The sequence below is a fragment of the Meles meles genome, chromosome X, assembly GCF_922984935.1.
Source record: "Meles meles chromosome X, mMelMel3.1 paternal haplotype, whole genome shotgun sequence".
Taxonomy (NCBI): Eukaryota; Metazoa; Chordata; class Mammalia; order Carnivora; family Mustelidae; genus Meles; species Meles meles.
The window spans coordinates 42,660,630-42,676,862 of NC_060087.1; the positions used below are offsets into that span (position 1 = coordinate 42,660,630).

Sequence of the window (16,233 nt, forward strand, 5' to 3'; positions counted from 1 at the left end):
AAATTTTAAAAAACAGAACAAATCAATGAAACCATGAGCTGGTTTTTCGAAAAAATTAATAAAATTTAGGGATGGGCGCCTGGCGGGGGCTTAGTGGGGTAAACGTCTGCCTTCTGCTTCTCCCTCTCCGACTGCCCCTCCCCCTGCTCATGCTTGCTTGCTCTCTCTCTCTTAAATAAAATCTTTTTAAAAATTAATAAAATTGATAAACCTCTAGCCAGACTTATCAAAAATAAAAGAGAAAGGACCCAAATAGATAAAATCACAAATCAAAGAGGAGAGATCACAACCAACACCACAGAAATATAAGAGAATATTATGAAAAACTATATGCCAACAAATTGGGACAACCTAGAAGAAATGGATAAATTCCTACAAACATATAAAAGCTACCAAAACTGAAACACAAAGAAATAGAAAACCTGAACAGACCCATAACCAGCAAGGAAATTGAACCAGTAATCCAAAAACTCCCAAAGAACAAAAGTCCAGAGTGCTCACTTCAGTAGCACATATACTAAGAAGTCCAGGGCAAGATGGCTTCACAGGCAAATTCTACCAAATATTTAAAGAGTTAATACCTATTCTTCTCAAACTATTGCCAAAAATAGAAAAAGAAGGAAAACCTCCACATTCATTCTATAAAGGCAGCATTACCCTGATAGCAAAACCAGATAAAAAAAAAAAACTACTAAAAAAGAGAACCATAGGCCAATATCCCTCATGAACATGGATGCAAAAATTCTCAATAAAATATTGGCAAACCAAATCCAACAATACATTAACAAAATCATTCACCACAATCAAGTGCGATTTATTCCTGGGATGCAAGGGTGGTTCGAAATTCACAAATCAATCAATGTGATACATCACATTAATAAAAGAAAGGATAAGAACCATATGATCATTGCAATAGATGCAGAAAAAGCATCTAACAAAGTACAACATCCACTCATGATAAAAACTCTCAACAAGGTAGATTTAGAGGAAACATACTTCAACATAATAAAGGCCATATAGGAAAAACCCACAGCTAGCATCATACTCAATGAGGAAAAACTGAGAGCTTCTCTTCTACAGTCAGGAACAAGAAGGGATATCCAGTCTCACCACTTTTATTTACCTGAGTACTGGAAGTCCTAGTCATTGCAATCAGAGAACAAAAGGATATAAAAAGTATCCAAATAGGCAAGGAAAAACTAAAAATCTCACTACTTGCAGATGACATGGCACCATACATAGAAAACCTAAAATTCCACCAAAAAACTGCTAGAACTGATACACAAATTCAGTAAAGTCACAGGATACAAAAGCAATGTACAGAAATCTGCTGCGTCTCTATTTACCGATAATGAAGCAGCAGAAAGAAAAATTAAGGAATCAATCCCAGGGGCACCTGGGTGGCTCAGTCAGTTAAGCATCTGCCTTCGGCTCAGCTCACGATGCCAGGGTGCTGGGATTGAGCCCCGCATCGGGCTTGCTGCTCCATGGGCAGCATGCTTCTGCTCTCCTGCATTCTCTCTCTCTCTCAAACAATTTTTTTTTAAAAAGAAAACCAATCCCATTTACAATGGCACCCAAATCAGTAAAATACCTAGGAACAAACCTAGCTAAGGAGATAAAAGACCTGTACTCTGAAAACTAAAACACTGATAAAAGAAATTGAGGGGGCGCCTGGGTGGCTCAGTGGTTTAGGCCGCTGCCTTCGGCTCAGGTCATGATCTCGGGGTCCTGGGATCGAGTTCCACATCGGGCTCTCTGCTTGGCGGGGAGCCTGCTTCCCTCTCACTCTCTCTGTCTGCCTCTCTGTCTACTTGTGATCTCTCTCTGTCAAATAAATAAATAAAATCTTAAAAAAAAAAAAAGAAATTGAGGATGACACAAAGAAATGGAAAGATGGGTACCTGGGTGGCTCAGTCAGCTAGACATTGGACTCTTGATTTCAGCTCAGGTCATGATATCAATGGTGGTAAGATCAAGCCCCCCATCGGCCTTCACGCTCAGCATGGAGTCTGCTCGAGATTCTCTCTCTCCCTCTCCCCCCTATTCTCTCCCCACCTCTCTCTGTCTCTCAAAATAATTTAAATAAAATATTAAAAAAAAAGAAATGCAAAGACATTCTGTGCTCATGGATTGGAAAAGCAAATATTATTAAAATGTCTATACTACTCGAAGCTCAATCTGGACATTTAAAGCAATCTCTATCAAAATACCACCAGCATGTTTGACAGAGCTAGAACAAACAACCCAAAAATGTCTGTGGAGCCACAAAAGACCCCATATAGCCAAAGCAATCCTGAAAAAGAAAAGCAAAGCTGGAGGCATCACAATTCCAGACTGCAAGTTATATTACAAAGCTGTATTAATCAAAACAGCACGATACTGGCACAAAAATAGACACATAGGTCAACAGAACAGACAAGAAACCCCCAAAATGGATCCACAACTATCGGTCAGTTAATCCTGGACAAAGCAGGAAGAATACCCAGTGGGAAAAAGAATGTCTCTTCAACAAATGGTATTGGGAAAACAGGACAGCAACATTCAAAAAAAAAAAAGAAACTGGATCACTTACTTACACCACACAGAAAAAGAAATTAAAAGTGGATGAAAGACCTAAATGTGAGATATGAAACCATAAAAACTGTGGAAGAGAACACCAGCACTAACTTCTTGCCATGGGTAGAAGCATCTTCTTTCTAGATCTGTCTTCTGAAACAAGGAAGACAAAAGCAAAAGTAAACTATTGGGACTAAATCAAAAGTCTTCTACACAGTGAAGGAAACAACCAACAAAACTAAAAAAGCAACCTACAGAACAGGAGACGATATTTGCAAATGACATATCTCAAAAAGGGTTAGTATCCAAAACATCTAAGGAACTTATAAAACTCAACACCCCAAAAACAAATAATGCAATTTAAAAATGGATGGAAGGGATGCCTGAATGGCACAGTTTGTCAATAGTCTGACTCTTGGTTTTGGCTCAGGTTGTGATTCCAGGGTCGTGAGATCAAGCCCCACGTCGGACTCCAAGCTCAGCACAGAGACTGAGTGGGATTCTCTCCCTCTCCCCCTCCCCACTGTGCATGCTCTCTCTCTCTCTCAAATAAAAAAAAATGGGCAGAAGACATGAACAGATATTATATATATCCACATACACACACACACACACACACACACACACACACACACACACACACACATATATAGTGAAATATTACTCAGCCATCAAAAAGAATAAAATCTTGCCATTTGCAAAGACGTGGATGGAACATATTATTCTAAGCAAAATAAGTCAGTCAGAGAAAGACAGATACCATATGACTTCACTCATATTTGGAATTTAAGAAATGAAACAGATGAACATAGGGGAAGGGAAGGAAAAATAAAACGAGATGAAAATTGAGAGGGAGGCAAACCATAAGAGGCACTAAACTCTAGGAAACAAACTTGAGGGTTGCTGGAGGGGAGGCGGGTAGGGGACGGGGCAACTGGGTGATGGGCATGAAGGAGGGCACTTGATGGAATGAGCACTGGGTGTTGTATGCAACCCATGAATCACTAAATTCTACCTCAGAAACTAATAAAGAATAATTTGATTTATTATAAACTACAATAAAATACAAACAAAACTTTCCAAATTTTTTCCTCAGAATACCAGTGACTAACTGAAGTAAGTAATTTAAGAAAAGATTCCTGAAATGGACCTGAGTGTCCCAGTGCAGTACAATCCAATTTTTAAACAATGTGCAGGGGTCACTACAAACCCCGTGCCACCAGCAAAACCTATCAACAATTTGAATGTTTTACTTAAAATGGAAAAGAAGTTTGCAGTGACATCAGTGTTAGGAAATAAAACACCTGTAAAGCATGAAAATAAATCTTTAAAAAAAGTTAAAGATGGGCAGAAGACATGAATAGACATTTCTCCAAAGAAGACATCCAGATGGCTAACAGACACATGAGAAGATGCTCTACATCACTGATCATCAGCGAAATGCAAATCCAAACTACAATGAGTTATCACATCACACCTGTCTGAATGGGTAAAATCAACAACATAAGAAACAACAGATGTTGTGGAAGATGTGGAGAAAGGGGAACCCTCTTATACTGTTGGTGGGGATGCAAACTGGTGCAGCCACACTGGAAACAGTATGGAGGTTCCTCAAAAAGTTAAAAATAGAGCTATCCTACAACCCAGCAATCACACTGCTAGGTACTTACCCAAAGAATACAAAAATACTAATTCAAAGTGTTTATAGCAGCATTATCTATGATAGCCAAATTATGGAAACAGCTATATGCTAACTAACTGGAATTTAAATAAAAGTGTAAAAAAAAGTGTGGGGCTGGCAGAGGGTTAGATACATAGATCAATAGAACAGAGTAGAGTCCAGAAATAGATCCACAAATATGGCTGATTTATGGTGAACCTGCAAAAGCAATTCAAAAGAGAAAAATGATCCTTTGGACAAATGGGGTTGGAACAAATGGAATTCCATATGCAAAATAATAACCCTCAACCTACTTCTCACCCCTTATATAAAAATCAATGCAAAAGAGATCACAGGTCTAAATGTCAAAGCTAAAACTATGAAACTTACAGAATCGAAAAAAATCTTCATGACATAAGGATCCAGCAAAGAGTTCTTAACCATGACGCCAAAATCACCATCCATAAAGGAAATAATTCATACACTGGACATTTTCAAAATTAAAAATTCTTGCTCTGTGAACACACTGGTTTAGAGAATAAAAAGACAAACCACACAAACTATGTATCCAGCAAAGGACTTGCACACAGAATACATAAAGAATTCTTAAAGCTCAGTAGTGAGAAAACAATCTAATTTTAAATGGGCCGAAGAGCAGATTGAACACTTCATCAAAGAGGATATACAAAAAGTAAATAACCGTATCTAAAGACCTTGAACATAATTGGCCATTAGTGAAACCAAAATTAAAGCCATGATGAGATACCAACTATAACGCCAGAATGACTAAAATTAAAAATACTGACAATACCAAGTGCCGACAAAAACGTAGCAACTGGAATTCTTATACATTGCTGGTGGAAATGAAAAATGATTAAACCATTCTGGAAAACAATCTGGCAGAGTCTTAAAAAGTTAAACATACACCTATCATGTGACCCAGCAATCCAATATTTAGTCTAGAGAAATGAAAACCGATGTTCACACAAAAACCCGTGTATGAAGGTTTAAAGTAGTGTTACTCGTAACTGTCAAAAACTGGAAATAATTCCAATGTCTTTCAACAGAAGAAGGGACAGACAAGCTGTGGTACATCAATATCATGGAATACCACCCAGCAATAAAAAGACCTGACACACACAGCTTGTCTGAATCTCCAGGGAATTATGCTGAGTAAAAATATCCTCAGTGCCAAAAGGTCACATACTGTAGGATTTGATTTTTTTTTAAGATTTTATTTATTTATTTGACAGAGATCACAAGTAGGCAGAGAGGCAGGCACAGAGAGAGGAGGAAGCAGGCTCCCTGCTGAGCAGAGAGCCCGACATGGGGCTCCCAGGACCCTGGGAGCATGACCCGAGCTGAAGGCAGAGGCTTTAACCCACTGAGCCACCCAGGCGCCCCAGGATTTGATTTTTATCTCATTCTTGAAACAACAAAATTCGAGAAATGGAGAGTGGTAGTTCCTAGGAGGCTAAGAATGGGAGGATTAGAGAAAAGGGATGGATTTGGTTATAAAAGGGCAATATAAGAGGTCCCTGCGGTGCCCGGGCTTGTCTTAACCACAGCAAAGTCAACATCCTGGTCATGACATTCTACTATAGCTTTGTAAGATGTACTATTGGGGGAAACAGGTAAAGGATACATGGGATGTCTCTGTATTTTTATAATTGCACATCAATCGATATCTCCAATGAACATTTAATTTTTTTTAAAAAAAGGTTACATACATATGATTCCTTTTATATGACATCCTGGAAAAGATAAAAACTGTAGTGATGCAGAACAGATCTGTGGTTGTCTGAGGTTACAAGTGGAGAAGGAGAGAACCATAAAGGAGTAGCATAAGGCATTTTTTTGCCTGATGAAACTATTCTCTGTCCCATAGATTAGTTACACCTATCTGTATTCATGACATACCTTCGCCTCAGCACTGACATTAACAACGCCAAATGGGTTCATATTTATTGTACTAGACAGTGACAACAAATTCAATATTCCTGTGCACTAATTTAATTTTTTTTTTTTTACTGAAAGAAAAAAGATGGTTGGTTATAAGCACATCTGCAAGACTCTGTCTCTTGGCCAAATGAGAATCCAAAGTCTGACTGATAAACTTACTTCAGGAAAATGATTTCAAGAAAAGCCAGTCCCCTAAGACAATTCGTTCCCAAATTACACCTTGACGTTATGTCGCCAGCTCACTGAGGAGTGCTGTAAGAAATATTGGCAGGAAACCAGGGACTGCATTTATCACCAGGCTGTGCTTAAAGACAATTCCGCCATCCACAGGAAGACTCTGAAAAGAAATGCCATGGAAGGCAATTACAGGAAACCTCCACTTCCCTGAGGACTTGGTGTGCTCTCTCCTGATGAGCAAGGTGAGCCAGTTTCCTAATTAAGTTTCCCTCTGGCAGCCAGAGGCTCAAAGAGACATCTGTAAGTCAATGTTAGTACCAGTCACACCCTAAGTCCTCCACGTGTCTACACTCTTAACTTGGCCTTGCTGCTGTCTCTCGTTTTTCCTGATCCTAATGCTTATTTACAAATAATTTCCTATTTTATATCAGGAATTCCTCCAAGCTCATTACATCCATGGTAAAAAAAAAAAAAAAGGAACAGACCACATACTTACCTGGGGTTTGGCCATTTCCTGTTCTTCTTGGGAAAAGGCAGAGATGTGCGAGGGCTGAGCTGGAAGAATGGAGAAGTATACAGAGTATGAGAGAACCCATCAGGACTATCTGCCTAGAATTATCTGCCCAAGAATTCCCTCCCGTAAGCTGGGCATGAGGCCACTCTGTGGAAGTCTGGACAACCGTGTGGTTTTTAACAACCACCTGTGTATTCTTGATTCTTTTCCAAACGGGAGCATCTAACACAAAAGGTTTTTTTTCTGTATACACTTGTGTACTGACCCAGAAACAGTATTTCCAGGCATTTTCCTTAATGAAATAATGTACTCTAATGCATCACAATTCCTCTGTAAGTACCTTCATCTCAGCGTCGACTTTATGAATGCCAAAGTTAATCCTGTATGACTCAAAATAAGAAGATTAATAAGGAGATACAAGGGGTGAAATGCTACATAGCTATTTAAAAAAGCTGTATGGAACTGTATGCTTTAGCATCTGTGTACTTTTTTGTACACATACCTAAATGAAAGTTTTTAACATGTCACAGAATAAATTAAGCTGAATCACAGTCAACTTCTAAATGAAAAAAAAAAAAGGTAGGTTATAAAACCGCAGGAACCCACCTCAAACTATATGCGAAACGTTTAAAAACCCAGAGCGTTAAAACACTAAAACTGTCTAAGAATGGACGTATAGACGTAGGGGGATAAAATGAGTTCCTTTTGATTTTCTTTCCCACTATTTTTAATTAATCTTTAATTCAAATGTGCTAGTATTTGTTAAATGCCAAGAAAACTGAACTTTTGGAAAACTATCAGCCTCCTGACGTTTTAAGCCTGATGATCTCCCCCTAGACCCCGCAGCACCAAGCCTCGCCCACCCCCTTCCCAAGCCCCAAGCTCTCAGCTTGGGAGATGAGTCTTCTCAGGTGCCTCTTCCTTCTCCTCACCTCACTGGGGCCGGCTTGCCCAGGAGCCAGAAGGAAGCCTTCAGGTGCAGATTCACTTCGGCTGAAGCATTCACATCAGGCCCCTACCTGGGGCGCGGGCAAGGGGAGAGAGGCACGGGGAGAGGCGGGGGGCGCCTAAGGAGGGGCCTGAGGAGTGCGTATGAACCCTTAACGCAGGGCACTGTGCTGGAAAATGTGTAAAAGTCAACGTTTAACAAGCCCCACTCAACCCTGACTAGTCTCATAACTTTGTCCACCATCGTGCCCAGAGATCGTCATTCGGTCTCCCATCACTCACCCCACAAGTCCCACCATCAATGACCCCCCCAAATCCCCCTTCTTTCGTTCCCCCCCGAACTCCCCATCACTCCGCCCATCACCTCTAGCACTCGCCCTCTCAATCCCTCTCTTTCTCTTTCTCTCTCTCACCCTCTCGACAATAGATTTTCTGCTCACTGCAGAGGAGACCAGTGCAAGAACTGGCCCCAAGAAGCACTTCCGCTTCGGGACCAACTCAGGCTCCGCAACCTACAGGGTTGCAGCGGTTGGGCGTGCGCACGCTCAGTGGGGGCTTTCAGCCCGCGTCCGCCAATAGTCAACACCGGGCCCCCTCCCGCCAGCCCCACGCGAACGCGGCGGGTCCGCAGCGCCTGCGCGGAGGGAAGATGGCCGCGCCCGCGCGGTCCCTGCTTTGAGATGGCCGCGCCCACCGGGGCTCTACACCTCGAGGGCTATGGTGTGGAGCAGGTGTCTACTTGGTTCTACAGGGACCGTCACGCTCGAGGCTTCGAAAAACATTTTCCTTATGATGGGGAGGGGAACTGCCCAACTGAGGAAAATTCTGGCAGGCGGGAATTTGGTGTCTTGAACCCGAAGGGCAGCGTCGGGTTTACAGGTGTAATTGAATAGGAAGACGGGACGCGTGGCAGAATCGCCCAGCGTACACAAAGGCCGGGAGGTTGGGAAAGGTCACACTGGCTCCATCCAGTGGCTAAAGCCAGGAGTTTTGAAGGACGGCATACAAACAAGCTGAAGGATACATAAATTGCGACCTAGGACGCACACACCCCGCGGTGAAGGCAGTGTGTTAAGCAGCAGCTGACGGGTTCTTTTCTCTGGATGGGCAGGAACGAAATCCCTTCGTCGGAGGTGACAATTTTGCTGACCAAAAGGAGCCGGCCACACAAATAGCCAAAGAAAAGAGCCTCCTGGCTGGGAAGTGGGACCCAATTTGGCATGTTGAGAGAAATGGAAACTGGCAGTGTATTGGGAGCGTAGGAGGTGTGGGGGGGGGCGCAGATGCCGTAGGGCCTCATCTGCCAGGAACAGAGCTCATGCTTCATTCTAGACAGAATGGGGAGCCGTGAGAGGGGTAAGATTTTTTTAAAGACCCATCAGAAGCAAGCTCAATTTCTTGTTTATTGCGAGTCGTGCACCACTAGAACATGAGCTTCTCCTGTATGACAGACAGTATTCCAGACATTGGGAACATAGCAAGGAAGAAGACAGAACCAAACAAACATGATGGAGACAGCCTGGTTTCAAACCCCCATTCACCAGCTTTGTAACTAGGGCAGAACTCTTCTCCGTGCTGTTTCCTCATCTGTAAAATGGGGACAATGACAAATGAACTGATAATTGTAAAGATTTAGAACAATGCTTGGCACACAGCAAGTGCTACATGTTTTAGTATTTTTATTTAAATAAAATTAGGCATTTATATGTATTAAGCTTTTGTTAATCAAAAGGAAAAAATTCAAAGATAACCTGCAGGCTGCTTTGAAGAACAGACAACAGAGGGCAAGGGCGAAAGCAGGAAAAACTGTGGCTTCTGCCAACAGGCCCAGCAAGTGATAATGGGGCCTCAGACCTAGCTCAGTATCTCCTGTGTGCCACACACCATGTGAAGCACATGGTATGACCTGCCTCACTCAGTCCCCACTATCTGTGAACAGTCCCATGGTCTCTACTTGTCAGAGGAGGAAACTGAGTCCCAGAGAAACTAAGCAACGTGCGCACGGTCACACAGTTTTGCAAGGTTGGATCCTTAACTTCTACCCAATGATATTCTTTTGTTTCTTCATTATCCCACAGAACTTCCAGAAAGTATCTGCAGGTCCTCATCCTAGAACCATTAAAACTAGACAAGGAATTTTTTTTTTTACCAGAAATCTAGTTGGAGCTTCTTGGCAACCAAAGCAAAGAGAGAAAACAGAAGACTAGTTCCTATCTCTTGCTCCCCGAAGGATCAGCACTTCTTGGGTACAAAATATGTCAGTTCTCTCTGAATGCCTTAGAAGGTGGGAAATAGGAAGGGCCAGACTGTAGGGCCCATCCCAGCCTGGCCTCTTCCATCTTACAAACATCATCCCCCCACCACCTTGTACACACACACACACACACCTATGTATAGAAAGAATCCTTTAGGATTGGTGGGTATTGGGGTACAGAGATTGCCAGCTCTAGAAATGTCCCTGAGCCAGTGATACACCCCTCAAGAACTGTCCCAGGGTTTACAAGGCACATTGACAACCTATGTGAGGCCAATTTTCTGTGCTAAGGAGCTGGACTCTCACTCTGTGCTGGGCATCCTCTGCCATCAGTCCCTGCAGGAGCAACCTCCTCACACAGTGGTCTAAGCAGCAGGTAGCTAGCTGAAGGGGTGTGGGAAGCTGACAGCAGCTGGTCCCACCACAGAGTTTGTACTGTGTGACACTCCCACCCACAGTTCCCCCACCTCACCAGTGAGTCGTCACCACGATTGCTCTTAAGATACATTTCATCAAGGGGTATGTGGCTGGCTCAGTTGGTAGAGCATGTGACTCTTGATCTTAGGGTCATGAGTTCAAGCCCCACATTGGGTGTAGAGCTTACTTTACAATATAAGATACATTGCATCAAAACTATAGAAGCGTCGCCAATTACAAACAGTGACTTGGGACCATAAGGTAGTGGGTGAGTTTGTCAGAGCAAAAGCTCACGAGCCAGTTCTCTGGTGACCTTGAAGCTGGCATGCTAGCCCTGAACTACCTGCTTCCAGGGGAGGAACCCCCTTCCATTCTTTTGAAGCCACTGGTATTGGTAGTACATGCCATCACTGGTATATGAATCCTGTCAGACTGTTCTGTCTTGGCCAATGTGAGTGTCACTCAATGGGAGACATATGGGACTGGCTGGGGGCAGGGGTGAATAATAGCAAATGAAGGGCAGATTGGGAGTGAATGGTGGCAAGGAGAGACAGAGGGTGAGGGGAGGGAGGTGCAAGAGTAGAGTGGAATGAAAGTGGGTAGTGTGGAGCCACATGAGGGAATGCCTGTGCATTCGATTTTGAATTAATCGAGATTATGGATGAGACTGAGTAAGTGATGGGAAATTGAGGCATGGGCTAAAGTGACCAAAAGTGAAAGTAGGAGCAGACTGAGTGAATGGAGCAATTCACACGGTGAATGTGTATGGAGTTGATAAAGCAGAAGAGTACAAACTGTTTTGAGCACTGAGGACCAGAGTGTGAATAAATGATGGTTTATGGGGTATGTTAAGGGTGAGAGAGGTGAATTTAGGGGGAACGTGGGAGGGAATGGAGGGAATGTGGGGCATAGAAGGAAGAATGGGGAGCACAAGGGACAGAAGAAGAGGGACTGAAGCCGTATACATGGCAGAACGTGAATGTGTGAATCAGGTTGAGTTCCAGCGGCGACACTCTGAGGGAGAAGGGGAGTGGCTAGAGTGAATGAGGAGCAGATTGGGACTAGACAAGGTGTTGCGGGGCTCCAGGAATGTCCAGGGATCCCAGCATCCATCAGCCAGGTGAAGGAGATGCCGCATGTGCATGAATGGAGCTAATGCTGGGCAGAGTGAGAGGGAATAGAAGCAAAGAGAAGAAGGCAAGTCACTGTGGGGACTGTGAGCCAAAGGGCAAGACAAAGGTCACAGGTCACATGGCCCCAAGTGAATAAATTGGGGAAACATGGGGACCAGTGTTAGCAAAAAGTGGTGAATTCAGGGCAGAGTGTGATTGGATGAAGGTACTACGGGGCAGAATGAAAACGAGACACGCGATCAGGTGCAGAATGGTTCCAGAGGAGTGGTTCCAGCAGGAACAGGGGTTACACTGGAAATTTCTATGAGTGAGATCATTTCAAAGAACAAGAGGCAGAGTTAATGGAGTCAATGAAGAGGAAGTGAGGAATGGGGCTGAGCGAGAATAGAAGGAGAATCTGCGGGTAACCTGAGCTAGTGTCAGGGAATGGGGGTAAATGTGGGAGCGGTGTTGGAGAGAACAAAAGGGAAGAAGGGGCAGCAAGAGAGTGAATGAAGGAGAGAGTGAGGCCCAGAGTCCGGGAACCAAGCTGAAGGTGGCATACATGAGCGTGAATGGGAGTAGCTTCGTGTGGTGTCAAGGAGCAGAGGGAAACGTGGAAAATGAGAGTCTGAGAGTGAGCAGAGGGGAAGGAATAGGACGTGAGAGAACTGGGGCCATGTGAGGAGAGGGTTAAGGAACTGTGGCCCTAGGAGGCCCGGCGTGAAGGAAGGGTAGTGGACAAGAGGCAGTGTAAGTGAACGGTGCGGGGGAGGGGGGTTGGAATGAAAGCTGGAACAAGAATGGAGGCAGAACAGCAGTAGAGGGCACATCTCTGTCACGTGTCGTGTATAATATGTAGTGGAGGGCACAGTGTGATCGAATGGGGCAAACGTGGCCAGATCCCAGGAAATTAGGGCGTAGTAAGTGAAGTGAATGAGATGCCAAGAATGGGTAAATGGAAGTAACAAGGGGCAGAAGGCGAGGGCATGGTGGCCATATTGTGCAGAGCATGAGAAACCGAGGTGGTAGGAGGCAGTGTGGTGAACCGACCTGACTGCTGAGCAGAGTGAGGGGAGGGGAATGGAAGCGATGAGGAGCAGAGTGAGTGGAAATGGAGGGAACCAAGTGGTAAAGCAAGATTAACAACAGTGGAGTGGCACCATGTTAAGGAAAGTGCGGGAATGTGGGCTGAGCATGAGGCCCAGGGCCTGAGTCCTGTCTCTGTGTCTCCAGCTCCTTTCTTCCTGCATCTCTTTCTGACATCTCAGGGTTTCTCCCTGGTTTTGCCCCCTCCCACCTTTATGTACACATCAGTATCTTTTTTTCCCTTGTGTCTAACAGAGATGGCACTGGGAAAGACAGTGAGGGTGTCCAGCCCTCTGGCTTCTGTGTTCCAGAATCTACTACATGGTGTTTGCTCACAGGCTCCGGAGTTCCAGAATGCCCCTAGTTCTGAACAGGGCAGCGTCTGAGTCTGGAGCAAAGAGTTGGCTAGGAGGGCCTACGGGTGTTACCATGCAGACCTGGGTCACTGGGGTGGTGACTCTGGCCACACTGATGGTCGCCACTGTGGATGCGAAGATCTATGAACGCTGTGAACTGGCAGTGAAGCTGGAGAAGGCGGGCCTCAATGGCTTCAGGGGCTACAGCGTTGGAGACTGTGAGACTCCAGTGCCCCAAGTCCCACCCACACCCCGAGCTACCCACCACACTCAGACCCAGGCCCCCTTCTCATTTATCACCTCCCTAGGCCAGGGTATGATCCTCTCGGCCACCCCCTGACTTGCTCTAATGTCCTTACCAACACTGCCTTCACAACCACCACCCTCACCTCTGCCGTCAACACCGTCACTACCCTGAGTCATCACGGGGCAACACCCCTTGCCATCCCTCGTATCTCACCAGAATCATCAACGTCTACACCACCAGCAAACCAAGATCACCCCCCCCCACAACCGAGATGACAACCATCCCCGTACCCTCCCCTTCTCCTACCACCAGCCAGTCCTAGGACTCATGCTTACCTCCTATCGACCCCCTCCCTGCCCCAGGGCTGTGCATGGCACACTATGAGAGTGGCTTTGACACCTCCTTCGTGGACCACAATCCTGATGGCAGCAGCGAATACGGCATTTTCCAGCTAAACTCTGCCTGGTGGTGTGACAACGGCCTTACGCGCACACAGAACCTCTGTCACATAGAGTGTCGAGGTGAGGCAGCACTGGGGACACTCTGAAGCCTTGCCCGGCCCCACTGCCCAACACACAGAGGGCAAGGTTGCCTGAGCCACACTCTCTAGTAACAAAAGCAGAAAAATTATAGGGAAAGGAATACAGTTGCCTGGGCTGTCAGAGACACCACCTCCTGTATCCTTACCAACTACGTGGAGATTTTGTCGAGGTCAGGAGCACTCAGAAGTCCTATACCTCCCCGAGAATGGCGGCCGAAGGTTTCAGGGACTCAGAAAACAGGAAACTTAGCTCCATGTGGAATGGAAGGGGGAGGTTGTCCTGATTTGGGGTTGAGGTTGTTCAGGCCCTGAGGGAAGAAATGCACATCTGGCTGTAAACAGAAATAAGGAATATCTGTGCACAAAGAAAAGCGCTTTCCAGACAAGAGTATGGTGGCATTGAGGACAAAATGTGATAGTGGTCGTTGTTCGGGGCTGGCCAAAATGGTACTTGGGTTGTCCAAGACAGACCAAAATGGGGACTGAGGTCATTAGGGGCCAGGCCAAATAGAGGTTGAGGTTGTCCAAGTCCTGCTACAGAAACAGAAGAGGTTACCCAGGATTAGCCAGCTTGAAGGTTGAGGTTGTCCAGAACTAGCCACCACAGAGGTTGAAGCTGTTGAAGACAGGGTAACATGAATAGTAAGGTTTCTCAAGATTAACTAAAATAAAGGCTAAGGTTGTTCACTTTGAGCTAACCTGGAAGCTGAGGTAGTGGAATGTTGGAAGTTGCAGTCCTGGAATGGTCAACATGGAGGGTGGAATTATTTATAACAAGTCAAAATGTCAACTGAGGTGGTCCAGGACTCGTCAGCATGGTAGTGGAGATCATTAACCAGTCAGAATGGCAGTGAAGGTCACCCTGGTTGAGCAGCTGGGATCACCTGGAACCAAGCACCATGATGACTGAGGTTGAATGGAACTAGCCAAAATGGAGACTGAGGCCATTTGTAACCAAAATGGCAGCTGAGGTTATCCAAGACCTGACAACATAGTGTTTGAAGTCACCAAGACTGACCAGCCTTGCAGCTGAGTAGCTTCCCTACCAGCTAATATGGGGGTTAAGATGATGTCAGACCAGCTGCCGTTGCAGTTGAGATCATCCATAATCACACAAAATTAGAGTTGAGGTCATCCAGAACTGGCCAACACAGAGTTTGAGGACCAGGCAGTATGATGGCTGAGGATATTCAAATAACCAGGCAGGATGACAGTCAAGATCATCCAGGATCTCTCAATGTGAGTTAAGGTTCTATAGAACCAGCCAACACGGAAGTTGAGGTCACTCATAACCAGCTAACAAGTGAATCAAGGTCGTCTAGAATCAGTCGATGTAGTGGTTGAAGTTATTCAGGCTCCAAGGAATCCAGAACCCCTGGGCCCACCATACACTGTCACCCTGTCCCCAGTGCACCAGATCACTATGTCCCTCTCTCCCCTTCCCACCTAGACCTGCTCAACCGCCATATTCTAGATGATATCTTGTGTGCCAGGCAGGTGGTGTCCTCACAGAATGGTATGGCTGCTTGGTAAGTTCATAGGGGTGGCTTGGATCCGGGGCAGCTGGGATAATGCTACTGCCACCCTATCAGCCTGTCCGCTTTACCCTCCTCCTCTCCCTTCATTTCCCAGGGATTCATGGATCCGGCACTGTTCTGGCCATGATTTATCTGAATGGCTCAAGGGATGCAATATGCATGTGAAACCTGACGCAAAGAAGATTAATAATTCGTGACTCGGTTTCCCAGAAGAAGAGATTTTTTTTTTGCTTTCTTTTCTTTCTTCTGTGGTTTTAATAAAGAATGGTATCTATAAACTAGACAAGCGTCCTCTGATGCCTAACTCTCTTCATTTTCCCAAAGCTTGGAGGTACCCCCCATTTAATCACTGCCCACATATATTCAAAGCTCTCATCAGGGACACCATATTGCTTGGGGTGAAGGTAAAAGCATAGCTTCTCCTGGGTTCAAATACCATCTCTACCACTTAGGAGCTACGTTGCATCGGGCAAGGCATTTAACTTCTCTGCGCCTCTGCTTCCTCATTACAAGATGAGGGTGATAATGGTAGCACCTACTTCATGGGATTGTTGGGAGAATTAAATGAATGAAATGTTTGGAAAGCACCTACAGTGTCACAAGGCAGTTATCGGTCTGGAGATGGAAGGGTGGGATAAGGAGCTATAAAAATTTGCTTTCCTTAAAAAGCAGTCACTACAGAGTCTTTAATTATGGTAGATACAGTCTCTCCATGGAAAAGATTGGTTTCAGCTTACACAGGAAACTCAGTGGGAAAGTGCTCACATTCTTCCACATCCTCCCATATCTCCTTATTCTAACAGTTGGCCCCGCACTCCCTCTTTCATAAAGTAATGGTAAATTTCTAATGACAGGGTGG

General features: G+C 44.9%; 2 protein-coding genes across 21 annotated transcripts in view; one reads left to right on the forward strand and one right to left on the reverse strand.

Annotated features, from left to right (window-relative positions):
- The window catches only part of ZNF182 (zinc finger protein 182), a 47,714-nt gene that overhangs the window by 22,656 nt on the left and 8,825 nt on the right, over window positions 1–16,233 (reverse strand). For 5 of the 20 annotated variants that reach the window (XM_045995693.1, XM_045995692.1, XM_045995703.1 and 2 more), the window contains 4 exons: window positions 14,536–14,720; window positions 13,983–14,144; window positions 7,805–7,990; window positions 6,855–6,913 (listed from right to left, as the gene is read on the reverse strand). In XM_045995693.1, coding sequence (XP_045851649.1) covers window positions 6,855–6,869 — 15 coding nt within the window. In that variant the 5' untranslated portion in view covers window positions 6,870–6,913; window positions 7,805–7,990; window positions 13,983–14,144; window positions 14,536–14,720. Of the gene's footprint in view, window positions 1–6,854; window positions 6,914–7,137; window positions 7,700–7,804; window positions 8,142–8,233; window positions 8,380–13,982; window positions 14,145–14,535; window positions 14,721–16,233 lie in introns of those variants that run through there. The other 15 variants (XM_045995695.1, XM_045995696.1, XM_045995684.1 and 12 more) reach the window with 11 other exon arrangements.
- LOC123935172 (sperm acrosome-associated protein 5-like) lies at window positions 9,438–15,633 on the forward strand. Its single transcript, XM_045995704.1, has 4 exons — window positions 9,438–13,266; window positions 13,658–13,816; window positions 15,287–15,365; window positions 15,469–15,633. Exons 1-4 carry the CDS (start codon window positions 13,014–13,016, stop codon window positions 15,569–15,571), a joined length of 594 nt encoding a protein of 197 aa, XP_045851660.1. The 5' UTR covers window positions 9,438–13,013; the 3' UTR covers window positions 15,572–15,633.